General features: G+C 37.2%; 2 protein-coding genes across 2 annotated transcripts; one reads left to right on the top strand and one right to left on the bottom strand.

Moving 5' to 3' along the window:
• LOC109235889 (uncharacterized mitochondrial protein AtMg00810-like) lies at positions 3,008–4,348 on the top strand. Its single transcript, XM_019402136.1, has 2 exons — positions 3,008–4,088; positions 4,284–4,348. The coding sequence occupies exons 1-2, from the start codon at positions 3,008–3,010 to the stop codon at positions 4,346–4,348; spliced, it is 1,146 nt and encodes a 381-aa protein (XP_019257681.1).
• LOC109235307 (primary amine oxidase-like) lies at positions 13,614–21,677 on the bottom strand. The gene is made up of 12 exons (XM_019401363.1): positions 21,150–21,677; positions 19,779–19,888; positions 19,386–19,691; positions 18,957–19,069; positions 18,513–18,843; positions 18,209–18,424; positions 17,871–18,107; positions 17,362–17,547; positions 15,703–15,843; positions 14,928–15,196; positions 14,490–14,571; positions 13,614–14,007 (listed from the first exon to the last, which is right to left on the bottom strand). Exons 1-12 carry the CDS (start codon positions 21,370–21,372, stop codon positions 13,882–13,884), a joined length of 2,340 nt encoding a protein of 779 aa, XP_019256908.1. The 5' UTR covers positions 21,373–21,677; the 3' UTR covers positions 13,614–13,881.

The following is a 24,435-nucleotide window of genomic DNA, read 5'->3' as shown; positions in this document are numbered from 1 at the left end:
AACAAGAGAGCTGATGGTTTCTCTAAGTTATAAAAAGCTCAATATAGCCTGAATGAACTCAAAGGAGTCTAAGACTAGTAGCATTTAGAAAAGATGGAATGTTGCCTGAGGGTGTAATTGTGATAGATAAAGGATGATGTTTGGGCCTTCAATTGAGTAATGATTTCATGAAGTGTACATGATTAAAATACCCAAATAAGGTAAACCACATTGGGATGCTATGAAAAACAGTTATCGAAGTATAGTATAGTATCACCCCTAGGTGGATCAATCTAATTTCTTCAGATGTCCCCGATGAGACGCGAGCCCTAGCGGCAGTGTTACATAAAAGATCAAGTTATCAGTGGTAGAAGATGAATCAACATTAAGGTAAATCAACAATATATGGATAAAAGTTTAACAGTATGAGATGAAATTAGACCATCAGTCTTAAGGATAAACAACGAGAGTAACCTGGAGTTGGCTGCAGACCTCAGTAACGATAAATCAAAGTAAGAGTTATGGTATAGTATGGCTTACCTAGCTGCAGTAAAGTCATATGGATGGATAACCAGGTCTATGAAATAAGATATAGCCATATTCACAAGTTCTACAAAGTACCGAGCGAAGAACTTCAGTACACCTAGAGATGCCTAGAGAGGCATCCTATTAAGCCTTGTATATGTTTACAAAGTAAGGCCTAGAGATTGGCTAAAAGCTGGAGGAAAAAGGAGATAAGAGTCGCATAGGCACACTTACAAGGTCAGTATCGTAGAGGTTGCATGATAAAAGGTAGCAACAGTTACAAGATTAGAAGGAATCCGATCACAAGTCATGGCGTGGGAGAGAGGCCTAAAGGGGGGAATGCCTTGGCCTTTGGATTTATTCACAGAACAACTTCCTAAATGGCAAGGAGAGTATTAAGGTATTCACAAGAGCTATAAGTTATGAAAATGATAAAAGCATCAGTCAACATTTGAGGACGAATGTTCCAAAGGGGGAAATGATGTTACGCCCCGCAATATTACGTCTATATTTCGTCCTGCAGTATTATATTACGATGATGTTATGCTTCACAGTATTAAATTACGACGATGTTGCACCCTGTAGTATTGTACGTTGAATTTGTCGTAAGGTAATTGACATCAGTCCAAGGTAAAGATTATTTGGAGATTATAAGGATTATGCTATTTCGAACAAGTAATGAGTAAATTTGTGAAGGTGAGAGGGAAAGCAAGTGAAGGAAAATGAATTTTTGTCCAAGTTTGGCATGTTGGGATAAAATACGGGCCGAGCAATAATACCCGATATTTATGGACTAGTGCCATACAAGGTATCACATGACCATGATAGTAAGGTGTATAAGGTATGTGAAAAATAAGTAGTATTTTAAGTAATTTGAGACAATTCTTAATTATACGGGTAATTGTTGAATTATTGGGTAATGGGAGATTATCCAATTAATTAAAGAACTAATTGGATAAAGATGGGGAAAGAGTAACGTAGCAGCAAGCCACTCTTTCTCTATATGACTCTTGATAAAAATTTATTAGGTGGCAACAATGTGTCAATTACACCTTCATTTCCTTACAAGTATTTTCCATATCAAATATTACAACCAAAATTTGTAAAAGGACGTTATCCATTCCGATGAGATTCAACAAAATCTCATTTTCAAGACACTACAATCTTAGAAGTATTCTTCTTGCAACAAATTCCTACAAAAAGAAAATCCAACAAGAATTTTTAGAGTCTTAGCAACGGAGAAATTTTGGGGTTCTAATGAAGTACGGTGCAACCTTTTCCAAGAATATCATACGGAGTTTTCCCTACTCTAGGTATGTTAAGGCTATCCCTTCTTTCTTTTTGGCATGATCCAAATAATACAAATGAAACGAGCAAAATAAGCAACTTTCATAAATGACTATATTCATAGAAATACTAGGGGTGTCTATATTCTTGATTCCCCATGTGGATTATTATTATATCTTCTGTTCATGGATCTCAGAAAAATACGTATTTCATAAAGTTTATCCGAAAGGCATATGGATTCTTATGGCATTTGGAGAAATTTTTATTAACGTATTTCTTATGCATGTCATGCATTTATACATGTACATTGACCCATGAACAGATGGCGTTATATACGCGTATATATGTATATTATATTTATATGGGATATGGGAAAAGGATACGGCATTATATACGCACCACCACCTGATCAGCTGGTATACGTTGATGATTTTGCCCACAGTGGCCGAGATGATACAATGGGATTCCCTCAGATGCCTGATGATGTTATGAAACATGTACCTATGCAGGACATTACATTCATACACATATGCATGACACTATAATTATTTCATGATTTACAGAGTTATCCAAACTTACAGGTTGAGTCATTTACTCTATATTCTTCCATGTCTGTTATGTACTTATTTATGTGCCTTACATACTCGGTACATTATTCGTACTGATATTCCTTTTGCCTGGGGACACTGTGTTTCATGCCCGCGGGTCCCAATAGACAGGTTGAGAGCCCTCCAAGTAGGCTATCAGTTAAGCGGAAGATGTTGGTGCGCTCCATTTGCTTTGGAGTTGCTTGTTTGGTTTAGTATAATTTTGACGTGTATTGTTTGGTATGGCGGAACTCTTTCCCGACCTTTCTGAAAATTATATATTCTTAGAGGCTTGTAGACAGATGTCATGTACGTAAAAGATTGTATTGCCTTGTCGGCCTATGTTCAGTATACGAGTGGTTATTTTGGTCTTATAGGCCCGTATATCTTACGTTTAGGTTGGTATCACACGTTGTATTCTATTTATCTCACAGTAGCCTTCCGGCTCAGTTACCTATGATAGTATGACATGAAAAGATACGTTATGCTGTTACTTGGTTGAGTAAGGTAGCGGGTGCTCGTCGCGGCCCATCGGTCTGGGTCGTGACACCTTTGCTCTTGTAGCAAGACTTGAATCCATTCGAATATTACTTGCATTTGCTGCTCACAAAGGCTTCAAGCTGTTTCAAATGGACGTTAAAAGTGCGTTCCTAAATGGCTACATCTATGAAGAAGTATATGTAAAGCAACCACCAGGATTTGCTAACCTCACCTTTCCTGATCATGTATACAAGCTGACTAAAGCATTGTATGGTCTCAAACATGCTCCGCGTGCCTGGTATGAAAGGTTAAGCTCTTTTCTTTTAAATCAAGGGTTCAAAAGAGGTAATATCGATACAACCCTTTTTATTAAGAATTCTAGTTCAGGTAATCTTATTACTCAAATTTATGTTGATGACATTATTTTTGGTAGTCCTAAATCTGCTTTATGTGAAGATTTTGCTCTTTCCATGAAAGGAGAATTCGAAATGAGCATGATGGAAGAATTGACATTCTTTCTCGGACTTCAGATCAAACTGTCTCCTAAAGGAATTTTTATTAGCCAAACCAAGTATACTAAGGAACTTATCACAAATTTTGGCATGGAAAACGCAAAGTCAATCAACACTCAAATGAGTCTAACAACAGTGCTCGATGAAGACAACAATGGAAAAAGGGTTGATGAAACCATTTATAGAGGAATGATTGGATCCCTATTGTATCTTACTACTAGTCGACCAGATATTATGTTCAGTGTATGCAAGTGTGCAAGATTTCAGTCGGCTCCTAAGAAATCTCATCTCACTGTTGTTAAACGATTTATTAGATATCTAATTGGCACTTCTGATCTAGGATTATTGTATGATCGTTCTAACAGTTTTGCTTTAAAGGGTTTCTCATATGCAGATTTTGCAGGTGACAAGACTGATAGGAAAAGCACTAGTGGTGCGTGTCAACTCTTGGGAAATGCATTAGTGACTTGGCATAGCAAGAAACAAAATTGGGTTGCCCTATCAACGACGGAGGCAGAATATTTAGCTGTCGGAAGTTGTTGTACACAAGTTCTATGGATTATGCATCAACTTCTCGACTATGATTTATCTCTTACCTCTAATCCTATATTTTGTGATAATACCAGTGCTATTTGCTTATCGAAAAATTCTGTGCATCATTCTAGAGAAAAGCATATAGAAATTAAGCATCATTTTATCCGTGATTATGTAGCTAAAGGTGATATTGTATTAGAATTTATTAGTACTGATTCTCAACTTGCCGATATCCTTACAAAACCACATTTGGAAAAAAGATTTTGTTTCCTCGGGAAAATGACTTGGCATTTTGCCAAATTTATAAATCAGATCTTTCTACCGTGTTATAAAATATTTTATTTCCTTAACTATGTGTGGCTTAATTAATTTTGTATAGGTGTAATAATTGCTTCTTCATCAGTGCCGCCGATCAGTCACTTCAGAAGCATCACTTCCTTCTGAACCCGCCTTATCCTTTAACCAAGGCGACCCTTCATTACTCCAAAAGCATCGATAAAATCCCTCCCATCTCTATTACTCTCCTCATTCTTATCAAACAAACCTTCTCACCATGGCCAAAAGAAATCCCTCTTCCTCCACTGCAACCAGACAAAGCCAAAGGTGTCAGAAACCCCTCAACCCTGAAGAACCTGTAAAATTGAAGTCGTCTATTGACTCAGATTTTCTCAAAACAGACAATGAGAGTAGTGAATCCTTCGAAAATCCTCCCATTAGTCAAAAAAAGGCAGGAAAAAGGCCCATGGCTGCATGCAAGAAAGGAAAGGTAGAGAACACTGAATTCGGACCTGAGGACAAGTTGATCTTTTATGGCCCGAGTGAAAAAGCATGGTTTGAGTCTTACAAGTCAAAATCTATGGCTTATGAACGCTCTATAAGTCTTTCTCTCATGAAAAATCTGCACTATGATGTGACCTCCATATTTGATTTTTAGCATCTTTCTTCTCTGTTTAACACTGTTGGTAAATCTGTTTATGAGGAACCTGTGAGGATGTTTTATGCAAACCTTTTTGTGAATGGCAAAGATGACCTCGAATCTATGGTATTAGGCACTAGAATTTTGTGGGCTCTTATCAATTTGAAAAGATTTTCTCTTCTAAGTTTAGTGGGTTTGATGTTTTTGTGCAAAATTCTTGGCCAAAAGATTTTGAAGTATCCTTTGAAGAAGCCAAAGTCTTTTTATCTGATAACCCCCCTGATATTGTCCCCAAGAACCTAAAGTTTGAACATCATGTCTTGGCCCACATGATTGCTACCATTTTACTCCCCAAAACTAGGTCCCTTAGCTCTTTATCCACTAGAGATGTTTTTGTCCTTTACTGTCTGGTTAATAATAAAAGACTAGATTTGTTTGTATGGATTCGCCAATTCATGCTTGAAAGTATTAGGGACATATCTTCTTCTGCTGCTTGTTTACCATATGGTCTGCTCATCTCACACATCCTTGAAGTTATGAAGGTAGATTTGGCACCCTTTACACCCAAGCACATTACTAGCACTTATGATAAGACAGCTTTTTCAATGATGGGGTACACCTTGGGTGATGATGGATGGGTTAAACGGGCCAAAGTCGACAGTATTCCAATGTCGGTTGAAGTTCAAACTGAACAACCAGCATCTCGGTCGACTGCCTCTCAAAATCTTCAGCCGATGCAGAAATATTTGGATGAGGTGAAACAGCTAGTGGTTGAGATGAAGGAACAGGTGGATAAAATCAGGGAAGTTACTAAGGAGACAGGTACAGATGTGGCTAAGCTCAGAATGGATATAGGGGCTACGCGGAGACAAGGAATCGGGGATTTCAATTCTATGAGTGAAAAGATGGATAAGCTTGTCAAAGATGTCGAGAGCTCCTATGACTCCTTCTCCACCAAAGTGATCAACACCCTCAAGTACTTCCTGGGAAGAAACTAATGTGTATTCATGTGATGGTTTCAAAAACAATATTTTCTCTTTTCTTATTTTTGCTTGCTTGCTGGTAGTCCTTATATACTTCTTTTGCTTTGGTCTGTATAAACTATGCCTCTGCTGAAGCCATTACTTTTATTGCACTATCTAGCTAGTTATTATGTATATTACCTCCTATATTACTTTTGCTTGTGTTGTTTCCTTTTCCTTTTTGATTGATGTAAAAGGGAGAGAACAGGTAAGAGAAGTAAACAGGTAGAGAAGTAATTCAACCTCTCAGGGGGAGCAAGCATCAAGTCAGGGTAATTCAACCTCTCAGTGGGAGCAAGCATCAAGTCAGGGGGAGCAACCTAAAAAGGGAAGTTTCATAATTAATGTTTATTCTCTCTTAATTGTCATCATCAAAAAGGGGGAGATTGTTACGTTAAATTCCAAGGTTTCAATGATGACAATGTTCAATTACTCTATTTCACAAGAATCATCAAAAGGGAAAGGAATCCAGTGAGTAGCAATCTAAAGATGTGATTGCTAAATCAATGGACCTGAAGAAGGAATCAAAAGCATGCAGATCTACTCGGTCTCAATCAAGAAAATCAGATTACCAATTAAGGAGTTATTGCTAACAAATATTCAGTATCCTTAATTAAAGCTCGGTCAAAGGCTTGATTGTCTCGTAATTGAAAGCTGTGACAGGGAAAGTCACGATCGAATCCGGCCCTTCCCAAGAGCAGGATTCGAAGAGGCACCCCTTGGGTCAATCCTTTTAAAGATCTCGTGCCTCTATTTCTGGTCAAGACTGAACGGCTCTTTTCCTCTCCTATAAGAGGCTGCTAAGATCAATTGGAAGGCTTGCACAACTACACACATTGTTTTCTAAGTCTCTCTACTTCTTAGCCTAAACACTATAATCTTAAGTTTATCAGTATCTCAAAAGATAGGAAGAGTTAGAACACAAAAGAGAGTTGTGTCATTATTAGATATTCACTGTTGCTGTACTTCGTTGGTGGTGAACGAATCAAAACCATCTTTGTTGTAATACTTTCAAGATCTAATAGGAACCCTTATGACCAAACGAAAACTGGATGTAAGTACCACACCGGTACCGAACCAGCATAAAATTATTGTGGTCATTTCTTTCTGTTTACTGTTATTTTACATTCCGCTCTCGATCTAGTCAACTAAAATCATCGTTAGTCGACTAATTTTTAATAGACCATAAGTCATCTGCCATGTGGGCCATTTAATATTAAATGATTTTCATAGATGCATCTATTGTATGGTCACATGTACATTTGTTATCAACTTGCAGTTTGGTTTTTGCAAGGTTGCTTGCTCAAATTATTAGAGCACAGTTCCAGAATGTAAATTATGATGATTTATCTTGATAATGCTGGTTTAAATCCAAGTTGATTTAGCAGAAATTGTATGCCTCCAATTATAGCTAAACCATTGGTTATGAGAACACAACTCCCAAATTGAAATTTGGTATGGCGTGTATTATTATACAGCAACACTTGTACGCATCTAGCCAACAAGTTACGGTAAATTCTCCCTATCACAATTGGTTTAGGGTCAGGAACCAAATAATTTCCATCTAGAAATATAAATGTGATATGATTTAATTGTTCCACCACAATGCAAAATGGGTCTCCAAAGAAGGTTGGAGATATGTGTTGGTGATCCCAACATTAGGGGGAGAAAATGGACAACTGAAAAAGTGATACGTGGAATGAGTTATTATGAATTCATATAGATCCTCGTACAAGCAAATTTGAACTTGAAGTTCAAGTGATAATTCATTTGCAAATTATTGCCAAACGCATTTGCTGACCCAAAGCTAAATGTCATATTTCAGCTGTTAATGCTCCAAATAGAATAACGTCCCTGATGGACAGATTTTATGGCACGCACAAAGCGTAATAGACTAATCGGTTCCAAAGTTAAATCTCCTTGAAGAAAGATAGGAGCAAATGTCCAAGATGGTCACAATAAGGAGGCAACTGTTATAGAAGAGCACCACGACATAACACTTCATAAGACCTTATGGGAGAGGCTCGGGTACATGAAAATAATGAGATAAAGATATCTCAATAAGTTATGTCTTTATCGGGTAATAATAAAACCGAAATAAAATGATCGTCGACGATATTGTTAATATAATGTAGCGCTCAATATTGTTAATATTGACGAGGATCGTGAGCTCAAATCTGTCAAGAAATTTGGATTATAAATGATCGGCCAAATGAAAAATACGCAATGAAAATTGACTTCACCTGAAAAATGTGAAGTTGGACGGATAGTCCTAACACTTGACAGTATAAAGCCAGTGGAGGTATAAATGTGTTCTTGTGTGAAAAAGTCAAGTCGATAGACATAAAGACGACTTGTGTTAGAAGAAGATTTATAAATATCCTGGCATTGATTATATAGAGACATGTTCTCCTGTGGTGGATGTAGTCATTTCAGGTTTTAATCTGCCAATACATGAAAATTTTGATATGCGTATAATGGAAATCATTGAATTTAAATTGTTCTAAAGCATATTGAGGTTTCCAAGAAATTTATTAAATAAGTCTTCAAAAATCCTTATACGGATTGAAACAATTAGGGCGCATGTGGTATAATCGCCTGAGTGAGTACCTGTTGAAAGAATGGTAAAAGAATGATTCAATTTGTCCTTGTGTCTTTATCAAAGGATCTAGATCTGAATTTGTTATAATCGCTGTGTATGTTGATGTTTTAAATATCATTGGAACTACTGGGGAGCTTCCTAAAGCAATAGACTGTTTAAATAAAGAATTTAAAATGAAATATCTTGGAAAGATAAAATGTTGTCTTGGTTTACAAATTGAGTATATGTAAGATGGAATTTTTGTCCATCAATCAGCAAACACTGAAAAGATTTTAAAGTGATTCTATATCGCTAAAGCACATCCATTGAGTACCCCGATGGTTCTGATATCACTCGTATAAATAAAGATCCATTCCGGCCTCATGAAAATAATGAAGAGCTTCTTGGTCCTGAAGTACCATATCTTAGTGCAATTGGTGCACTAATGTATCTTGCTAAAACTATAATGCGTAACATAACTTTTTCAGTTAATGTCTTGGCAAGATATAGCTCTGCTCCTACAAGGAGACATTGGAATGAAATAAAACACATATTGCGGTATCTAAAAGGGACTACCGATATGGGCTTATTTTATGGAAATGATTGCAATCCCGTTCTTGTTGGTTATGCCGATGCTGTGTATTTATCTGACCCACACAAGACTCGATCTCAAACAGCCATGTGTTTACATGTGGAGGCACTGCCATATCTTTGCGATCGACTAAGCAATCAATCGTGGCTACTTCATCTAATCATACTGAGATAATTGCTATACATGAAGCAAGTCAAGAATGTGTATAGTTGAGGTCTATAATACATCTTATTCGAAACAAATGTGATTTGAAGTGTGACAAACGACCCAAAATTTTATATGAAGACAACGCAACATGTATAACCCAATTGAATGGAGGATTCATAAAATGAGATAGGACAAAGCATATATCACCAAAGTTATTTTTCACACATGATCTTCAAAAGAATGATGATATCAATATGCAACGGATTGTTCAAGTGATAAAATGACTGATTTGTTCACCAAATCTCTACCGACGTCAACCTTCAAGAAACTAGTGTACAAGATTGGGATGCGAAGGCTCAAGGATGTGAATTGATGCTCTCATCAGGGGGAGTTCATATGCATTGTACTCTTTTTTCCTTACAAGGTTTTGTCCCACTGGGTTTTCCTTGCAAGGTTTTTAACGAGGCAACCAAAAGGCGTATTTCTAAACATGTGTACTCTTTTTCCTTCACTTGGATTTTTTTTTCCTCATAGGAATTTTTCTACTAAGATTTTAACGAGGCACATTATCTATGGACATCCAAGGGGGAGTGTTATAAGAAAAATTAAATTTTGGTGGATGTCTACTCTTCCCCATTATCTCCATAACCCACACTACTCTAATTCTTATGGAGTTATGATTGTAACTCCATGATCTTCCTCTCAAATGCTTAATGTTATGTTCAATGACATATTTTACAATAGTGATTCTTCACTTTTCATGCCTATATAAATGCCTCATAATAGATAGGAAAAGACACAGTACAATTGAAGAAGAAAATCTCTTCCTTCTCTCTATCTCTATTTCTTGTTCATGTTTTACTGAATGCTTTTATTTCATAACAATTTTTTTCTTTATGATAAGCTACATGATTAGTGCAAGTTATGGATGAATTTGACTGTACCACCAAATAGTCCTTGAAAAAGTTCGATTACTAAAGCTTACTCCTTTGACAGAACGATACAAACTCACCATCTAAAAGGTATTTGTACAAGTAAGAAGGAAAGCTGAAAGGTGAAACAAAGGAGTTAGAAAAATCGGCTGAGTAAACTAAGAGGACCGAGAACTCAGGTTGAAACTTTTTTTTTTTTAAAGAAAAGGGTCTTCCGACTGAGCTGTGGCCATGTGTGCCATATAGTCTGGTGGCACATTGTTATGTTGCTGAAAAAGCGTATGGTCCTTCTGTTAATGCTGTAAGTCATCACAAGACATATCCTGTGAATTCGTTGCACTTGAGATTTACGCCTGTTATGCTATTCATCAACTAATATTCTTAAAAAAGTTTCTGTAAATCTGCGTGAATTCACCAAAAATATAAACGTGGTGAACATTTTCAAGGATGATCCTTGTAACTTCGTCTTCTACCTTATGCAGATCAATCAGGTTGTTCCACAGAATATATACGCGCCTCTTGCTTCTCTGGAAAAAACAGTATCATCTAACCACCATAGGCTCTCTCTAAAAAATGAACTCGGAATTTTTAGTTCACAACACGCTCAGCATATTTTGGCGCACTTATATCATGTTGGAAAATGAAATATAGATATCAAAGGATTAAAGAACTTTCTCTCCTTTGCTCCTGGGGCAGAGCATATTGTAACAGCTCTACATAATCTTACAGTTAGAATTAGAAGGTAACACAATGCATAATGAAGCAGTATAGCTTTGTTCACGTTGGGCCCGAGCGAAGCACATGCTACCCCTACTAGTGCGCTTATATATGAGGAGTATTATTGTCAAAAATGGTACTTGGACTTGTGTCATCTTTTTCAGCCTCCAGTTGCGCAAAATATCTGGGCATGGCTACCAACTTTGAGTGTTCGGCTTGGCACAAAATCTTTAGCAATCAAGAATGCCATGTATTCATCCCCAGTATCATTATTTACTGCTGCCTACGTTCTTGGTTCTTGAAGTATGCCCTGTTCTTGCACTATGGATTTCCTTTGCCATTCTAATTAAAGGATTTGACCCTTTATTTCCAATTTTACCTAAGTTGATTTCTAAATCTGTCATGTACAAAAATTACCGACTTGAATCCAAAATTGTGCTATTTTAGGGCCTGTTTGGTTTTGATTATAAAATTGATACTAGTAATTGGAATTAGTTATCTTCACATATCGTTAAAAATTAATAACAAAGATCAAGATAGTGATTTCCATCTGTGGCCGCAGTCTCCTATTTGAATAATATTTGATATTTCAGAGAAATTAATTGTGGATAAATTCATAATTTCAGGTGAGATACATTAATTAAGGTGCGGATAATGGTATAACTAGTTTCGTCACACAATAGCAAGGTATCAATCATACTATTCACACTATAAATAGGTAAATTGTTTCGGTACAACGAAAATGCTGATATATCACTACACTTAAAGATATGTTCAGAAACAAAAGCAAACCAAATGCATATAAACAAAAGAACCGACCAAGGCAAAACAAGTGAAAAATGCACAGTACGTTGCCATGTCGAAGCTTTAAGAAAGGATCAGAAAGAAGAAGCATCAGTGATTATTCTTGTTGAAAGAAACACAATCACAAATAGGAGCTAAAGGGCATACTTCAACAATTTTGGTGATAGAATGCCAATTCCTACAAGAGCAGTCAATACTCATACATGTTTGAACATCAAAATACAAGAATTATACTCTCCCTAGCAAAATCCTGGAACTATGCTCGTGCCATTAAACTAGCCAACTTAACTTGTACCCTAATAGTGAAATTCCCCGATAAAATGGTTGAATACCACCTCAACTAAAAATTTCTTGTACCTATCATTATCTCTAGCTAGTTAATCTAGTTCATTAGCTGCATTATCAGTCCATTTAATCATGATGAATATGATGGGTTTCTATCTTCCTGTTAATATTTTGATTTTTACTCTTTTTTTTTTTTTTTGGTATGCGCTATTAGAATTTCCAAATTTTCATTCCATGATCAAATATTTCAACTGTATCAATTTCTTCAATGAGACACGACGAATGCTATTCCTAAACTGAAAATATTTGGCTCATAATTCTACTTTTTTAAGGCTCTTTACATTAAAAAAGTATTTCCGGGTTGCGAGTGGCCGAGCTACTTCCTTAACTACCCAATGCAGTATGTCGAAAACAAAGTTATTGCGAGCATCTTCACATATGGAACAAGTTATTATATCATAAATTCGCCTTAGAAATCATACGTGAGTTAGCCGATTTTAGGCCACTTTTTTGCTACAGTGATCCACCTCCCACATCACATGGGCAAGTGCATAGATAGCCGATTTTGAGACCCTCATTTAAGGCAATAGCAGAAATATAGAAATTTTTGTAAGTTTAAGCACTTCAGATATACATGATTGAAGTTGCAAAACTTTCGCCTGTGAAGTTTTGCATATTGCTTATGCAAGCAAACTTCAAACATTTTAATCTGAACTTCAGACATACGCAAGGCAAATCTCAGACAGTTATGCCTAATTTCATACCTAAAAGCTACTACTTAAATATTAGACATATTATCAAACACATTCCAAAGCCAAACTTCAGACACTTATTCGTTAAATTTGCCAAGAAAATGGAAGAATCTTTTTTATTACCGACACCGGAGCCAGCTTAAATTTAAAAAGCAACTCCCGAACCTAATTCTTAAGATCACATACCTGTCGCATAAAAAGAAAAAACACCGATGCATATATAGTTGGAATCTCCAATGGAGCAGACATCAATAAACTGGAAGAAAGAAATCAATTTCATCGAAGAAAGATATGAATAAATCAATTTCATGGAAGCAAGATATTATGAAGGGATTTTGCAAGTGTAGGTGTACAGAATTTTTATTTAAGAGGGAATGATGGGACTCCCCATGATGGGGATATTTGTAATTCCACCCATTGTGGGTGGTTTTTCTTTTTTTCTTTTGAAAGCCAAGTTTCATGTATTCAGTAAAAAAATACAGACATATAGAAACATCTCAACCCAAAACAGAAAATACAAGGTCCAACGTTGAGAAGAAACAATCATGAGTGCGCAGCAAGTGTGAGTTCGAACCTGCCAAATTGACGCAAAAAAGATGTTCTGTGGTGACATTGAAAACGACTGGAGATGAAAGGAGTGCAACAGTCAAACAACTGTCTTCCTTGCCAAAGAAATTCACAAATACTAGATACTACAAAGAGGAGAAAAAGAAGAAGAAGATACAGAGGAAGTTGTCTGAAGCTCACCAACGCAGGCTACAGGTGATATAGCTTAAGTAACATGATGAAAATTAGACAACCCATAAAATTTTTACCAGATCATAAGAGTTTACTCCAGAATAGTCTATGCAATACTCCTCTAATTGAGGTTGGGCTTCTATAGCATAGATATTCCGATGGTTATATAAAGCCACTTTTGAAAGGAACCAGTACCCTTTCAATATTTGCTTTACGAATAATATCAGAATAATATATCCAGAAAACCATGATATATGCTTTACGAAACAAAAGAAACGAGGCCAACATTATCAATATCATTGTGTCCGACAGAGAAGTAGATTTTTGGGGGGAAGGGGTCTTGGTCCACAGAACAATAATGCCAACTTGCAGTCAATGTCTATGTTCTTAAGAAACGGTTACTATATTATACAGGCTCCAAACAGGAAGATAACCCACTTTATGCAGAGTTACATGAACCAATCCTAGAAGGCAAAGCTAGCTTGAATTCATCAAAGCTTAGCCATTATACCACCGTCGTGGCAAGACTTTGTCACTACCCCGTTTTCCTTAATATCCGAGTCGGCTGTGCTGGGAGGAACATCAACAGCTGGGGAGCAATTGAAGAACCCGTGAGGCTGCATCATGAACAACAATAATCCACATTAGTTCGGTAACATAGTGACGTGAAGCTAGGATCTAAGAAGACTAGTTGCAGTTTTCACAAATGATGGATATATCCTCAGAAAGAAACAGATCGCTTCAAAAAGAAAAGAACTTAAGGCAGAGCCAACCAAACAAATCCAAAAGCAAGTACATAAGTTCAATAAATCTTCAACCAACACAAACTCAAGGACATATTCAGGGACAAATGTCTAGGTCAGTGCTTGCGATGATTTTCTCGAGAAACACTCTCCAACCATTCCCAGTCCAAATTCATAATGAAAAAGTAAATGGGACAAGAATTAGATAAAACTAAACACTTGTGAAAGGAAAGTTTAAATGGGAATACAGTCCATCAGTCGTTTCAGATGCTGACCAGTCAAATGCGATTTATATTGTATGTCAGATGACATTGCCAATCAAGAAAGAAAAATGTCATAGCCCAATATTGTTGTACCTGGAGCATAAAACCAATGTGCTCCACAGGCATAACAGGCCAGTCTTCTAGGCGCGGAACATGTATAAGTCCAAAAACATACCTGGAAAATTAGAAAACATAGTCAGCACCAGTATAAGCAGAAATACATAATATCGACCTCGATGGAAATGCAGTGTAATTTCAGCGGTTTCGACCTCATGTTTTGTCCATTTTCCCATCATTAAACCCATTTTGTGCATGTTAACAGCATATTTCTTTTTTCAGTGGTTCCTCTTTTTGCAAGTCTTCTCATTGTGAAGTTCTTTCTTCAGATGATAGCCATTGAAATTACAAATGTGACACACGAGAATGGCCAAAACACAGGATAAAATATGTATTTATGCAGTTTATCATATCAACTAGCATACTTTTAGCTGCCATAAGATCTTTAATCTGTATCAAGGAGGATGGACTAACCAAAGAACTATCTGTGTTTCTTCCAGGGATCGATTCTGCTTAACCCAAGTAGCCAATCCCTCACCAACACGAGGATTTTGATTAGGAAATTCTCCTCCAGGAAACATCTCATCACCAGAGTAAGGGGTGACCCAAAGATTATGCTTTAAGAAAGCAGCTCTTCTCAAGAATTTTGCCTCTGATCCAGCTAGTGGCAGACAGTTTGTACCTGGTACTAGCTTGTAACCAGTCAACTGCCCCGTGCGATTGACTGTTCTTGTATTCCGGATCTAAATATTGAAACGAAATATGGTTCAACCATCATTTCCAAAAAGGAGGCAAAACTACTGCCCATAACACACCACACATATACAAATACAGAAGACAGTGACAAATAGATTAAATTAGACAGACGATGATTTTTTTGGTAACAGACAAACGATGGTTCTCAAGGTGCAGATGATAGAACAGTAAAATACCACTAGAAAACATGACTTCACGACTACCATAAGAAATTAGATAAACATTAACTGTGGCAGATTTGCAAAATGTACAACTATGTGCCGTTATCTATAAATTGCAGTATTCTTTGTAAATAGAATAGACAACTTACAGCCTCCGCCTTCAGCTTTTGCTAGAAGGATGATGGAATACAATACAAACACAAATTTCATACCATAACATTGTTTAGGCAGAGAATAGGAGCTTCAGCATTTATGTAAAAGCATTACATAATCCTTTTAAGCTTGAGTTTATCCTTTGAAAGAAAAGCTCAGCAGGAGAGAAGGAAACTTACAATCCAATGGCGAGCAGTTAGAGGATTACAATCACGCATTGCTTCCAATTCAGTTGTAAGCAATCTCTCTTCAGCATAAAACGCATTATTGTGAACATTATTTTCTCCTGGTGGCTCAACTCTTGCATTTACTTCAACCACCTAATTATAAGAAACCTTATATCAGATGTCATGTGTAGGTCAATGTCAAAATGAAAGAAGCATATAGAGAAAGGTGCAAGATATGTATGTGCCTGTAGACAAGAAGTGAAAAGTTAGAGATGTATACATCCATTTAAAACTAGGCAAATCACATTTAGAGAATGAATTAGGCATATCACATTCTTTCGTTTTTTTAAATGAAATTTTAGTTCATCCACCGATATGAGGGTATATAAGGAGGATATTATTTTGCCCACAGCAATGAATTCAGAGTATTACTCCCTCCGTTTCAATTTATGTGAACCTGTTTCCTTTTTAGTCTGTGCCAAAAAGAATGACCCATTTCCATATTTGGAAACAATTTATCTTTATGCAATGATTTATAGCCACACAAAATATATGTCTCATTTTACACAAGTTCAAAAGTCATAATTTTTTTCCTAAACTTCGTGCCCAGTCAAATAGGTTCTCATAAATTGAAAAAGAGGGAGTATTAATTTGGAAAATTATATTCAAAAGTAAAATCAGTATCCCGTACATAAATCCTGTTCCCAGTCATCAATATTTATTTTTTGATAACCGTGGTGTCTAGGCCGGCTTAGGCGCACCTCGACTAGTTCCACGGGATACCTGCTACCTCCCACCAACAACAGTGTGCTTGTTCCCCCCTCTTCCTTACCCTGGCAAGTCTTTGTGAAATAACTCCGATGAGAAGAAAAAAGAAGGCGTTAAGAGACCCTCCTAGCCCAACCCTAGACACTCTACGATCCTTTTTCAAACCTGCTCCCATGACCACAGTCCACCAGATGGGAAAAAATCACCTAGTGTTTTTGCCTCCGCTAAGATTTTGAACCTGAGGCCTCATGGTTCTCACCCCACTTCATTAACCACTAGGCCACACTCTTGGGTGCTTCCTAGTCATCAACATTTGAAATGGTTGAAGTGGTACGTCAATCTCTGCTGTAGGAGCACCAGCCAAACAGTTTCACTCTTCCAGTCCAACAAAATTTGGATGTTCCAAGAATTTTTCCAATTTTAGAGGTGTCTAACAACAAGAAACAGATAGCTATGGAGCAAACAAAGTTTCTAGCAAGAAAGAGATGAATTGAAATGGAAACCTAAGTTGAAGCTAAATTTCTTCCATCCTGAAGCAACTACAAGACGTTTGCACCCATGAAACCAGAAAGGTCCGATGCCTTCCAAAATGGTACAGAATTCTTAGAAATGTTATAGGAATTGAATAATAGAGGTGTGGGAGAAGCTATCAGAAAGATCTGGAAGGAGACAAGCCAGTTGAGAAAAACAAAAGAAAATCTTTAAGGTTATACATGCCCCCAAGGCACCAAATTCTCCCTTCCCTTCAAAAATAAAGAAGTAAAAGCCACAAAAAAGGAAGGAACAAATAAAAGGAAGACCAGGAAAGTCAAGTTGGGGAGGATTCCCAAGGGCTTGTGGGAAGATCAATGCAAGGGCGTACTAGTAACCATAAGTCAACATCACTTGCATCAAAGGACATACCTGGTTATGTGCTTCCCCTGGTTTGCAATCAACAGCCATATCCATGCGAGCCACAAAGAAGTGCTGATGTACAGGTGCATACAAGCCAGGTGCAATAGTTGTCCCATATTTTCGAACTTCCCCAGGTAGAAGAGCACCTAAGCTGAGAATTCCAGTCAGCTTAACTTCAGCCTCAATTTTCCCATCCTGTGGTGAGAAATAGGAGATTCATGTTTTAATATCCAAATCTCAAAATCAATATGGACAATAGCTCCACATTTTCTCCTTTTTTACGGGGTCAAAAAGGAACTACAGACTTCTAATGTGATTTAATGTGGCATCCCCCCTTATCGAAGTAATGAGTGTGCAGTTTAAAAACAAGGAAATTCATGCCTAAATGATAAAGAGATAATGCTACAAATGACGCACTGCCAGCTGAATTTAGCTAAAACAAGTAAATTACACATTGGGAAGATATAATGCAACCAATGAACCAACAAGTTCACTCTTACTTAGAAAGGGTAACCCACCTGATAAAAGTGCCAGTAAAATCCATATTCATAGTTTGCGACAGTACAGATGAAAGACACAGTTAGCCGTCGCGAACGTCGTACTTCAGCTAAACCAGTTCTCCAATCTTGATGCTTCCATAAGATTCCATGATCCTCCTCATGTAGGCAGACACAATTTTCGATTGTCTCAACACCGCCTGTGAAGTTTGTAAAATGCGCATCGAAATACTTAATATAGCCTAAGCAATCACAACCCTGCAATCAAAGAAAACATTCGCATGTGATCCCGAAGTTGATCTCACTGAATATAATAAACTGAAAATGAATTGTACAATGCCAATGACATATTTCCTGACCTTCTTCAAGGAATGTGCATTTTTACCAAGCCCATCTTCCCCTGCATCAAAAGCATTTTTCCTGTAATGTGGCTCATTTGGATCCCCATAGGGGACTACCATTTCAATGAAGCTCAGCCTATGCGCAACAGGTCTACGGCCTCTGCTACCATCAACATACGCAACAGAATAGATAACCAGACCCTCCCTGGGGGTAAAACCAATACGAAAGTTCCACTGCATAGGATTATATAGGTTGTCGAAGTAATTAAATCATCCACATAAATACAGAAAAAATGATATATCATGCTCAGTAAAAAAGTACCTTCTGCCATTCAACAAAATGCCCACTGACACGAAAGCTAGGACCTTCAGGCTGACTTATAAGAAGAGGTTTAACATCACTTCTGTCAACCCCTCCTCTTGTTTCACCAGGAGTGTAATTTCTCAATGGATCAGCTGGTGGTAACGGAACCACTTTACGATCTTCAAACTCTATCACAACCATATTCTGCATATCAACCAGTATATGAATTCCTTCAACTGGTCGAGCATAGCCATTTTCCATTGGACAGTCGCTTTCAGTTCTGCAAAAGATTAGAGGTTTTCCTAGACGGCGGTTAGGTGCATCAGCCTCACTGAAGTAACCTGCACACCTGAATGACTAGGAGTGTTATAATATATATGTCGCACTATAGAAAATGCAACGCATACTAGGAGATCTCATGCATGTTGTTTACAGAAAGAGGTAAAGAACAGAGAGACCAACCAGGCATCGACCATCACAAGTTCCATATCATCGATTCCTCTCTTCTTCATTGCATCACGAAAAGGAGGGAAATCCTTCACAACAGCTTCACATTCAGCATATTCAGCAGCGTCCTACAATACAATTCACATATGATAGTACTCTTTTGGGTGCAGCAAGAAAACATGGATCTCATTATCACTAGATTTCTTCCCTTTGGAGAAAAGGTCACAAGTTCCTATAGAAACTAGTGCAGTCATTCGTTTTGTGGCAATCAAGTCACTAGTAAACATGAGCACAGAAGTACTCCAAGTATTAAAATAGCTTTCTTATGGCTTTTCATAAACAATTTGTGGAAAAGTTAATCAAAACACTGGCAATCTGACCTAGCAGCAATGCTTAAAACTTTCAGCATGATACTCGACTTATAAGTTTATCAGAGGCACCTACCATTGGAGGCTGTATATCAGGCACAACCTTAGAAGAAATGACTTTGCCACGGTGGTGGCCTCCTCGAGTCACAGCATGAACCTCCGAGAGCTCAACAATCCATATGCTGGTCTCATTTGATTTCTTGTTATAAACAATTAGTCTAGCCTTCCTTGGAGGAAGTTTACTAGGAATTACAGGCCCACCTTTCGTTCTCGGCAACAAAGATGGTTGGAAAGGAGGGAAGAAGTATGCATCAGCTAAAGCAATCACGCTCTTGTCTGGTTCCACCAAAACAGCCTCGACAAAGCGCATGCTATCTCTCACCTACACATCGAAGATAAGTGTTAATTGAACATTGATGATTGGAGAGGCAGAAACAAAAACATCTATATTGATAAAGCAAATAATGACCTCAGGAGTACTGCCAGCTGCCCTGACAGTTGCAACAGCCACGGCAATTTCAGCAGCAGTTAGGGGGTCCAAGGGGTGGTGACTTTGAGCCCTCAACAAGGTAGGCAGTCCTGTAAAATTCAGATTATAGCAATTTTCATAAATGAGCCAACAAATTTTCTCAACATTCCTTACACGCAGGCTCTTGATATAACCTTGTCATGCCAAGTTGATTACTAAATAGTCCAAATATCTACAATGCTTTCCAGCCAAGCCTTGGATTATTTGAAAAGTCTCAAGTCTTGAGCTCTGCAATTATATTATCAAAAATTTGTTCTGTATATTCTTTGGTGCTTACAGCTTACTGCTGAAGTTGTTACAGATTTAAGAAAATATTGAAAAGGCTTACAACACACTCCACTGCGAAATATAAGAGTAATTCATATGCATAAGCCAGAGTAGCCTAAAATTTTTGGCATTTGCGCTGGAGAAAGTTTTCTTGGAAAAATGGAAATAATATTTGGAGGGAGGTAGCAGATAGCCCATGGAACTAATCGAACTCCACGGTTATCAGAACAAAAAAGTAAATAAATACTCCGTCATAATATTTGGAGAAACAAATGTCTCGAGACACTTTGTGAACCGAGAAGAGAAGTCATCTTCCAGGTGCAGAACACTCAAAAAACTCTTGAGAATACACAACTCTCTTTTCTAAAAGATTATCACATACTCACTTTTTCCAAAAATCGTCCAAACGAAAAAAAAAATGGAAAATGAATAATATCAAGCAACTTCAAAACAAGCAAAAAATCATGTAACTCGTGTAAAGATTGTAAAGTAACAACCACTGAGACAAAAGGGAAGACACAGAGTGGAGTATATCCCCTGGCCAGGGAACAGAGCAGAAGAGTGAGATTTGTGCTTCAAGTGGATCCACAAATAATACTAAAAAAAACGATAAAAGTCACGATTTTTCACTTTTTTCCGTTACCTCCAAATTTACTACATGTGAATCGGTGACCAAGACAGTAAGGTGAAGGATGTAAGTTTTATATGCTAAAAAAAACGTAAAAGGTTACAACAACAATAACAAACCCAGTAGTTTCACACAAGTGGAGTCTCGGTACACAGCCTTACCCCTAAAATAACTAAAGGTTAAAACAACTAAAATAAGGCTCCGCGTAAAGACTAAAAAATTAGCTTAAAGTGTCATACGTATGTTTTTCATATATTTTGATGATTTTCAGAAGCGCCGAAAGGAAAAACCAGCAGGCACCTACAAAAAGGAAAAAGGCTATACGATCCACAATCGCACGAACGCAGAGCATGACGTATCACCTTTTGCATGTGTGGCACAAAGCAATAAATTAGTCAAATCATGAAAAAAAATACCTTTAACGGCAGGAGGATTTGGCAGAGAAGGACGATCAATGGAGTCGATCACAGCAACAGCAGCAGTGGCAGTGGTTTTGGCGTTGGCCGCCGATCTGGTGGTAGAGGAACGATCGGAAATTTCAGCTACGGTTCCGGCGGCAGTCCATTCCGGTGAAAACTGAGGGGCGGAAGCATTTCGTGAAGGGGAAGAAACCGTCGCCTTTTCCTGAGTTGAGGCCATTGCAATGGATTCGCGAGTTCACTGTAACCGCCGTAATACTTGTCACTGTAATAGTAGTAGTAGTAGTCCTCTGACATACAGCAATTACAATTCTGCCGCCCCGAATCCACAATTCCACCGCCTCCGACTCCCAAAACTCAACTGATTTTTCCCTCTGCTTCTGCTTTTTCTCTCTCTGTGGAAAGTTCTAGAGTTTTAATGGAGAAATAGGAACGGAGCAATGAAGAAGACGAAAAAACGTGAGGGGAGGAAAAATGGGGTGGCTGGGTGGTATTTATAGTCGAGTGCGCAGGGGAAGAAGGAAGAAGACTGGGTGGGGGTGGGTGGGTGGGGGTATTAATGGATACGCATACCTCTATTACTAGAACAGCCGAAAAGTGAAGTGTTGTAGTCCAGCTAATCCCTGGTTTGGCTCTGTTTAGTTGAAGGATCAGCAAGTAATTGTTTGGTACATTATAATATTTTTTCTTATTTTGAAAATGTGTATTGATCAACTATGATTATTTTGGAGTCTATCTTATGAAAGAAAGATTTGGTGGAGTTTATACTAAAATTGGAAGTTTTAATATTTTGGGATTTATATATAAGACATTGAAAACTCAACGACGCAATTATAGAAAACTAATTATTGGTCAATATTTGAGTACATGGTAAAAACATCAAATTCGATTGATCAGAAATACTTTGTATAACTTCCCATAAAATTCAATGTTAGATACAGATATAGTATTCAAAGATGTTAACATATATGAATATAATTGGACAAAACATTGAACATATTTAAAATTTAGTGTAGAGGAGTTATTTTAAGGAAATCATATAGAAAGTTTGAAACATTAAAAGTAACAATTAATTAAAAGTTATCGTGAAGCCCATTTCTGGTAAAAAAAAATGACAAGTGGTGTTTGAAAATCCAGAAATATATTTAGGATATATAATAAATTGATTTGAGTATATATTTGACTTTGCTATTACATGTGAAAGAAAAACAAGGACCAAGCAAGCAAATGTACAATTTAGTGTATAGGCTAACCCCTTACCAGTATAGGTAATTTCTAAAACGAAAAACAAAGACCAAACGAATGTCTTGTCTTTAGAAATTCTAATGTATAGGCTAACACTCGACCACTATAGGTAATTCGAAAGAGAAAGACAAAGGCCTACGGCTCTCACTGAGTTAATGTCCTAATATGAAGGCAAAAAGTCTTCATATTTTAGTTAAAATCCTAATTCCTATGCGGATGGACGATAGACTTGATAGGCTCAATTTAATTGGTATTATCTTTTTAGGTGGAGCATAGATATATATGTGAAAAAATTAATAATGTAAACTGACATGCCGTGTATTTATTAGTTGGTCTTAATACAAAAAATGTATTATTTTAATAATAGTCATAAATTTGGAAGTTAATTTTAGGAATGATTTGGTAGGATTTTATGTTGAAATTGGATGATTGAACATTTTCCGAGTTCTATTTAAGACATTGATAGATCAAAGATTTACAGGGACTATAACGGCAATTTACACAGGATTTATTACAACATTTTGCCTTCCTTTTTGGTTTGGAATGATTAGTGTCAAACAATAAAAGGCCGATTGATATAGCAATCAAAGGTGTTAATATGGATATAACTGGACAAATTATTGGATGTATTTAGTTTTAGCGTAGAGGGGTGATTTTAAGGAAACTATATTAAGTTTTAGTGTCCTTTTATAAATTGTGACAACTGGCTTTTGAATATCCAAAAAAAAATCAATTTTTATTACAGTCTGGAAACATGTTTCGAAATTGTTAGAATAATAGAAGAAAAAGGCTGATAGTGCTTGTTGGGCTTTATTGTAATTAGTCATAGTAGTGGCCCAATTGTATCCGGGTCACAGGCCCACTATTTATACCTGTTATCTTTTTAGTCATTATTTCTGTACAAAAAGGATTAACATTCATTTTTGGAATATAGGAAATATCTGATGCTTCTCTCTCTTCTTCTCGAAGCTTCTCTCAAGTTCAATGGCCAATTCTCTGCTTCATTTCTTCTCTAGATTTGTAGTATCTAACATGGTATCAAAGCGTAGATCCTGATGGTTCATCTCATCCGCTTCTGATTGATGTTAATCACATTGTTCTTCGTTGAAATTTGGGTTTTCGTTGATTTCACTCTGAAATAGGGTTTTCTCCGAATTTGCTGGAAATTTTCGAAATATTTTGCTTATCTCTACTGGATCTTCAGTTTTGATGGAGATATTGAGTGTTTCTCTAACTATTTCGAGCTAGGGTTCGGACTGCTTCGAGCTAAGGTTTTCTTCGTCACTTTTTTTGAGCTGCCTGAAGTCTCTTCTTCGTCACTTTTGTTGAGTTGCCTGAAGTCTCTTCTTCGATTTTTTACAAGACTGTTCTCTTTTCGGTTGCAAAAGAGGGGGGTAAATCAGTTTCTTCACATCTCTTATTTTTGTTGAATACTAGTTTGGATATTGTGTTTTTTTTGTTACCCTATATTTCACAATGACGAATGATCATCCTGCTATTACACCTTCTTCTTCATCTACTGCGTCTCGCACTGTGTTTCATGAGGATGATTTTACACATCCCTGTCACCCTCTATATGTGCATCCATCAGACGTACTAGGAGCTTCCTTGGTTTCTAGTCCGTTTGACGGCACTTGCTATGGCAGCTGGAGGAGAAATATTTTAGTTACCCTCTCTATTCGAAATAAACTTGATTTTATTAGCGGTTCTTCTACAAAGCCGCCTATTGGGTCTCCTCTGGCTCGCCAATGGCAACGATGCAATGATCTTGTAGTTTCATGGTTGATTAACTCTTTGTCAAAGGAGATATCCCGTAGTGTTGAATATTCTGAATATGCCAAAGATATTTGGTGTGAATTGGAAGAGAGATATGGTAAGGCTGATGGGGCTAGAATTTTTGAGGTAAAGAAAGAATTAGCTCATATTTCCCAAGGGTCTTTAGACATAGCCTCGTATTTTAACAAAATTAAGCAACTCTGGGATGAGATTGCATCCTACAAGATCAGAGTTTGTACTTGTGGGGGGAAAGCTGCTGAGG

The sequence above is a fragment of the Nicotiana attenuata genome, chromosome 12 (assembly GCF_001879085.1).
Source record: "Nicotiana attenuata strain UT chromosome 12, NIATTr2, whole genome shotgun sequence".
NCBI classification, from domain to species: Eukaryota; Viridiplantae; Streptophyta; class Magnoliopsida; order Solanales; family Solanaceae; genus Nicotiana; species Nicotiana attenuata.
This window is presented reverse-complemented; position numbering and strand designations above follow the sequence as displayed.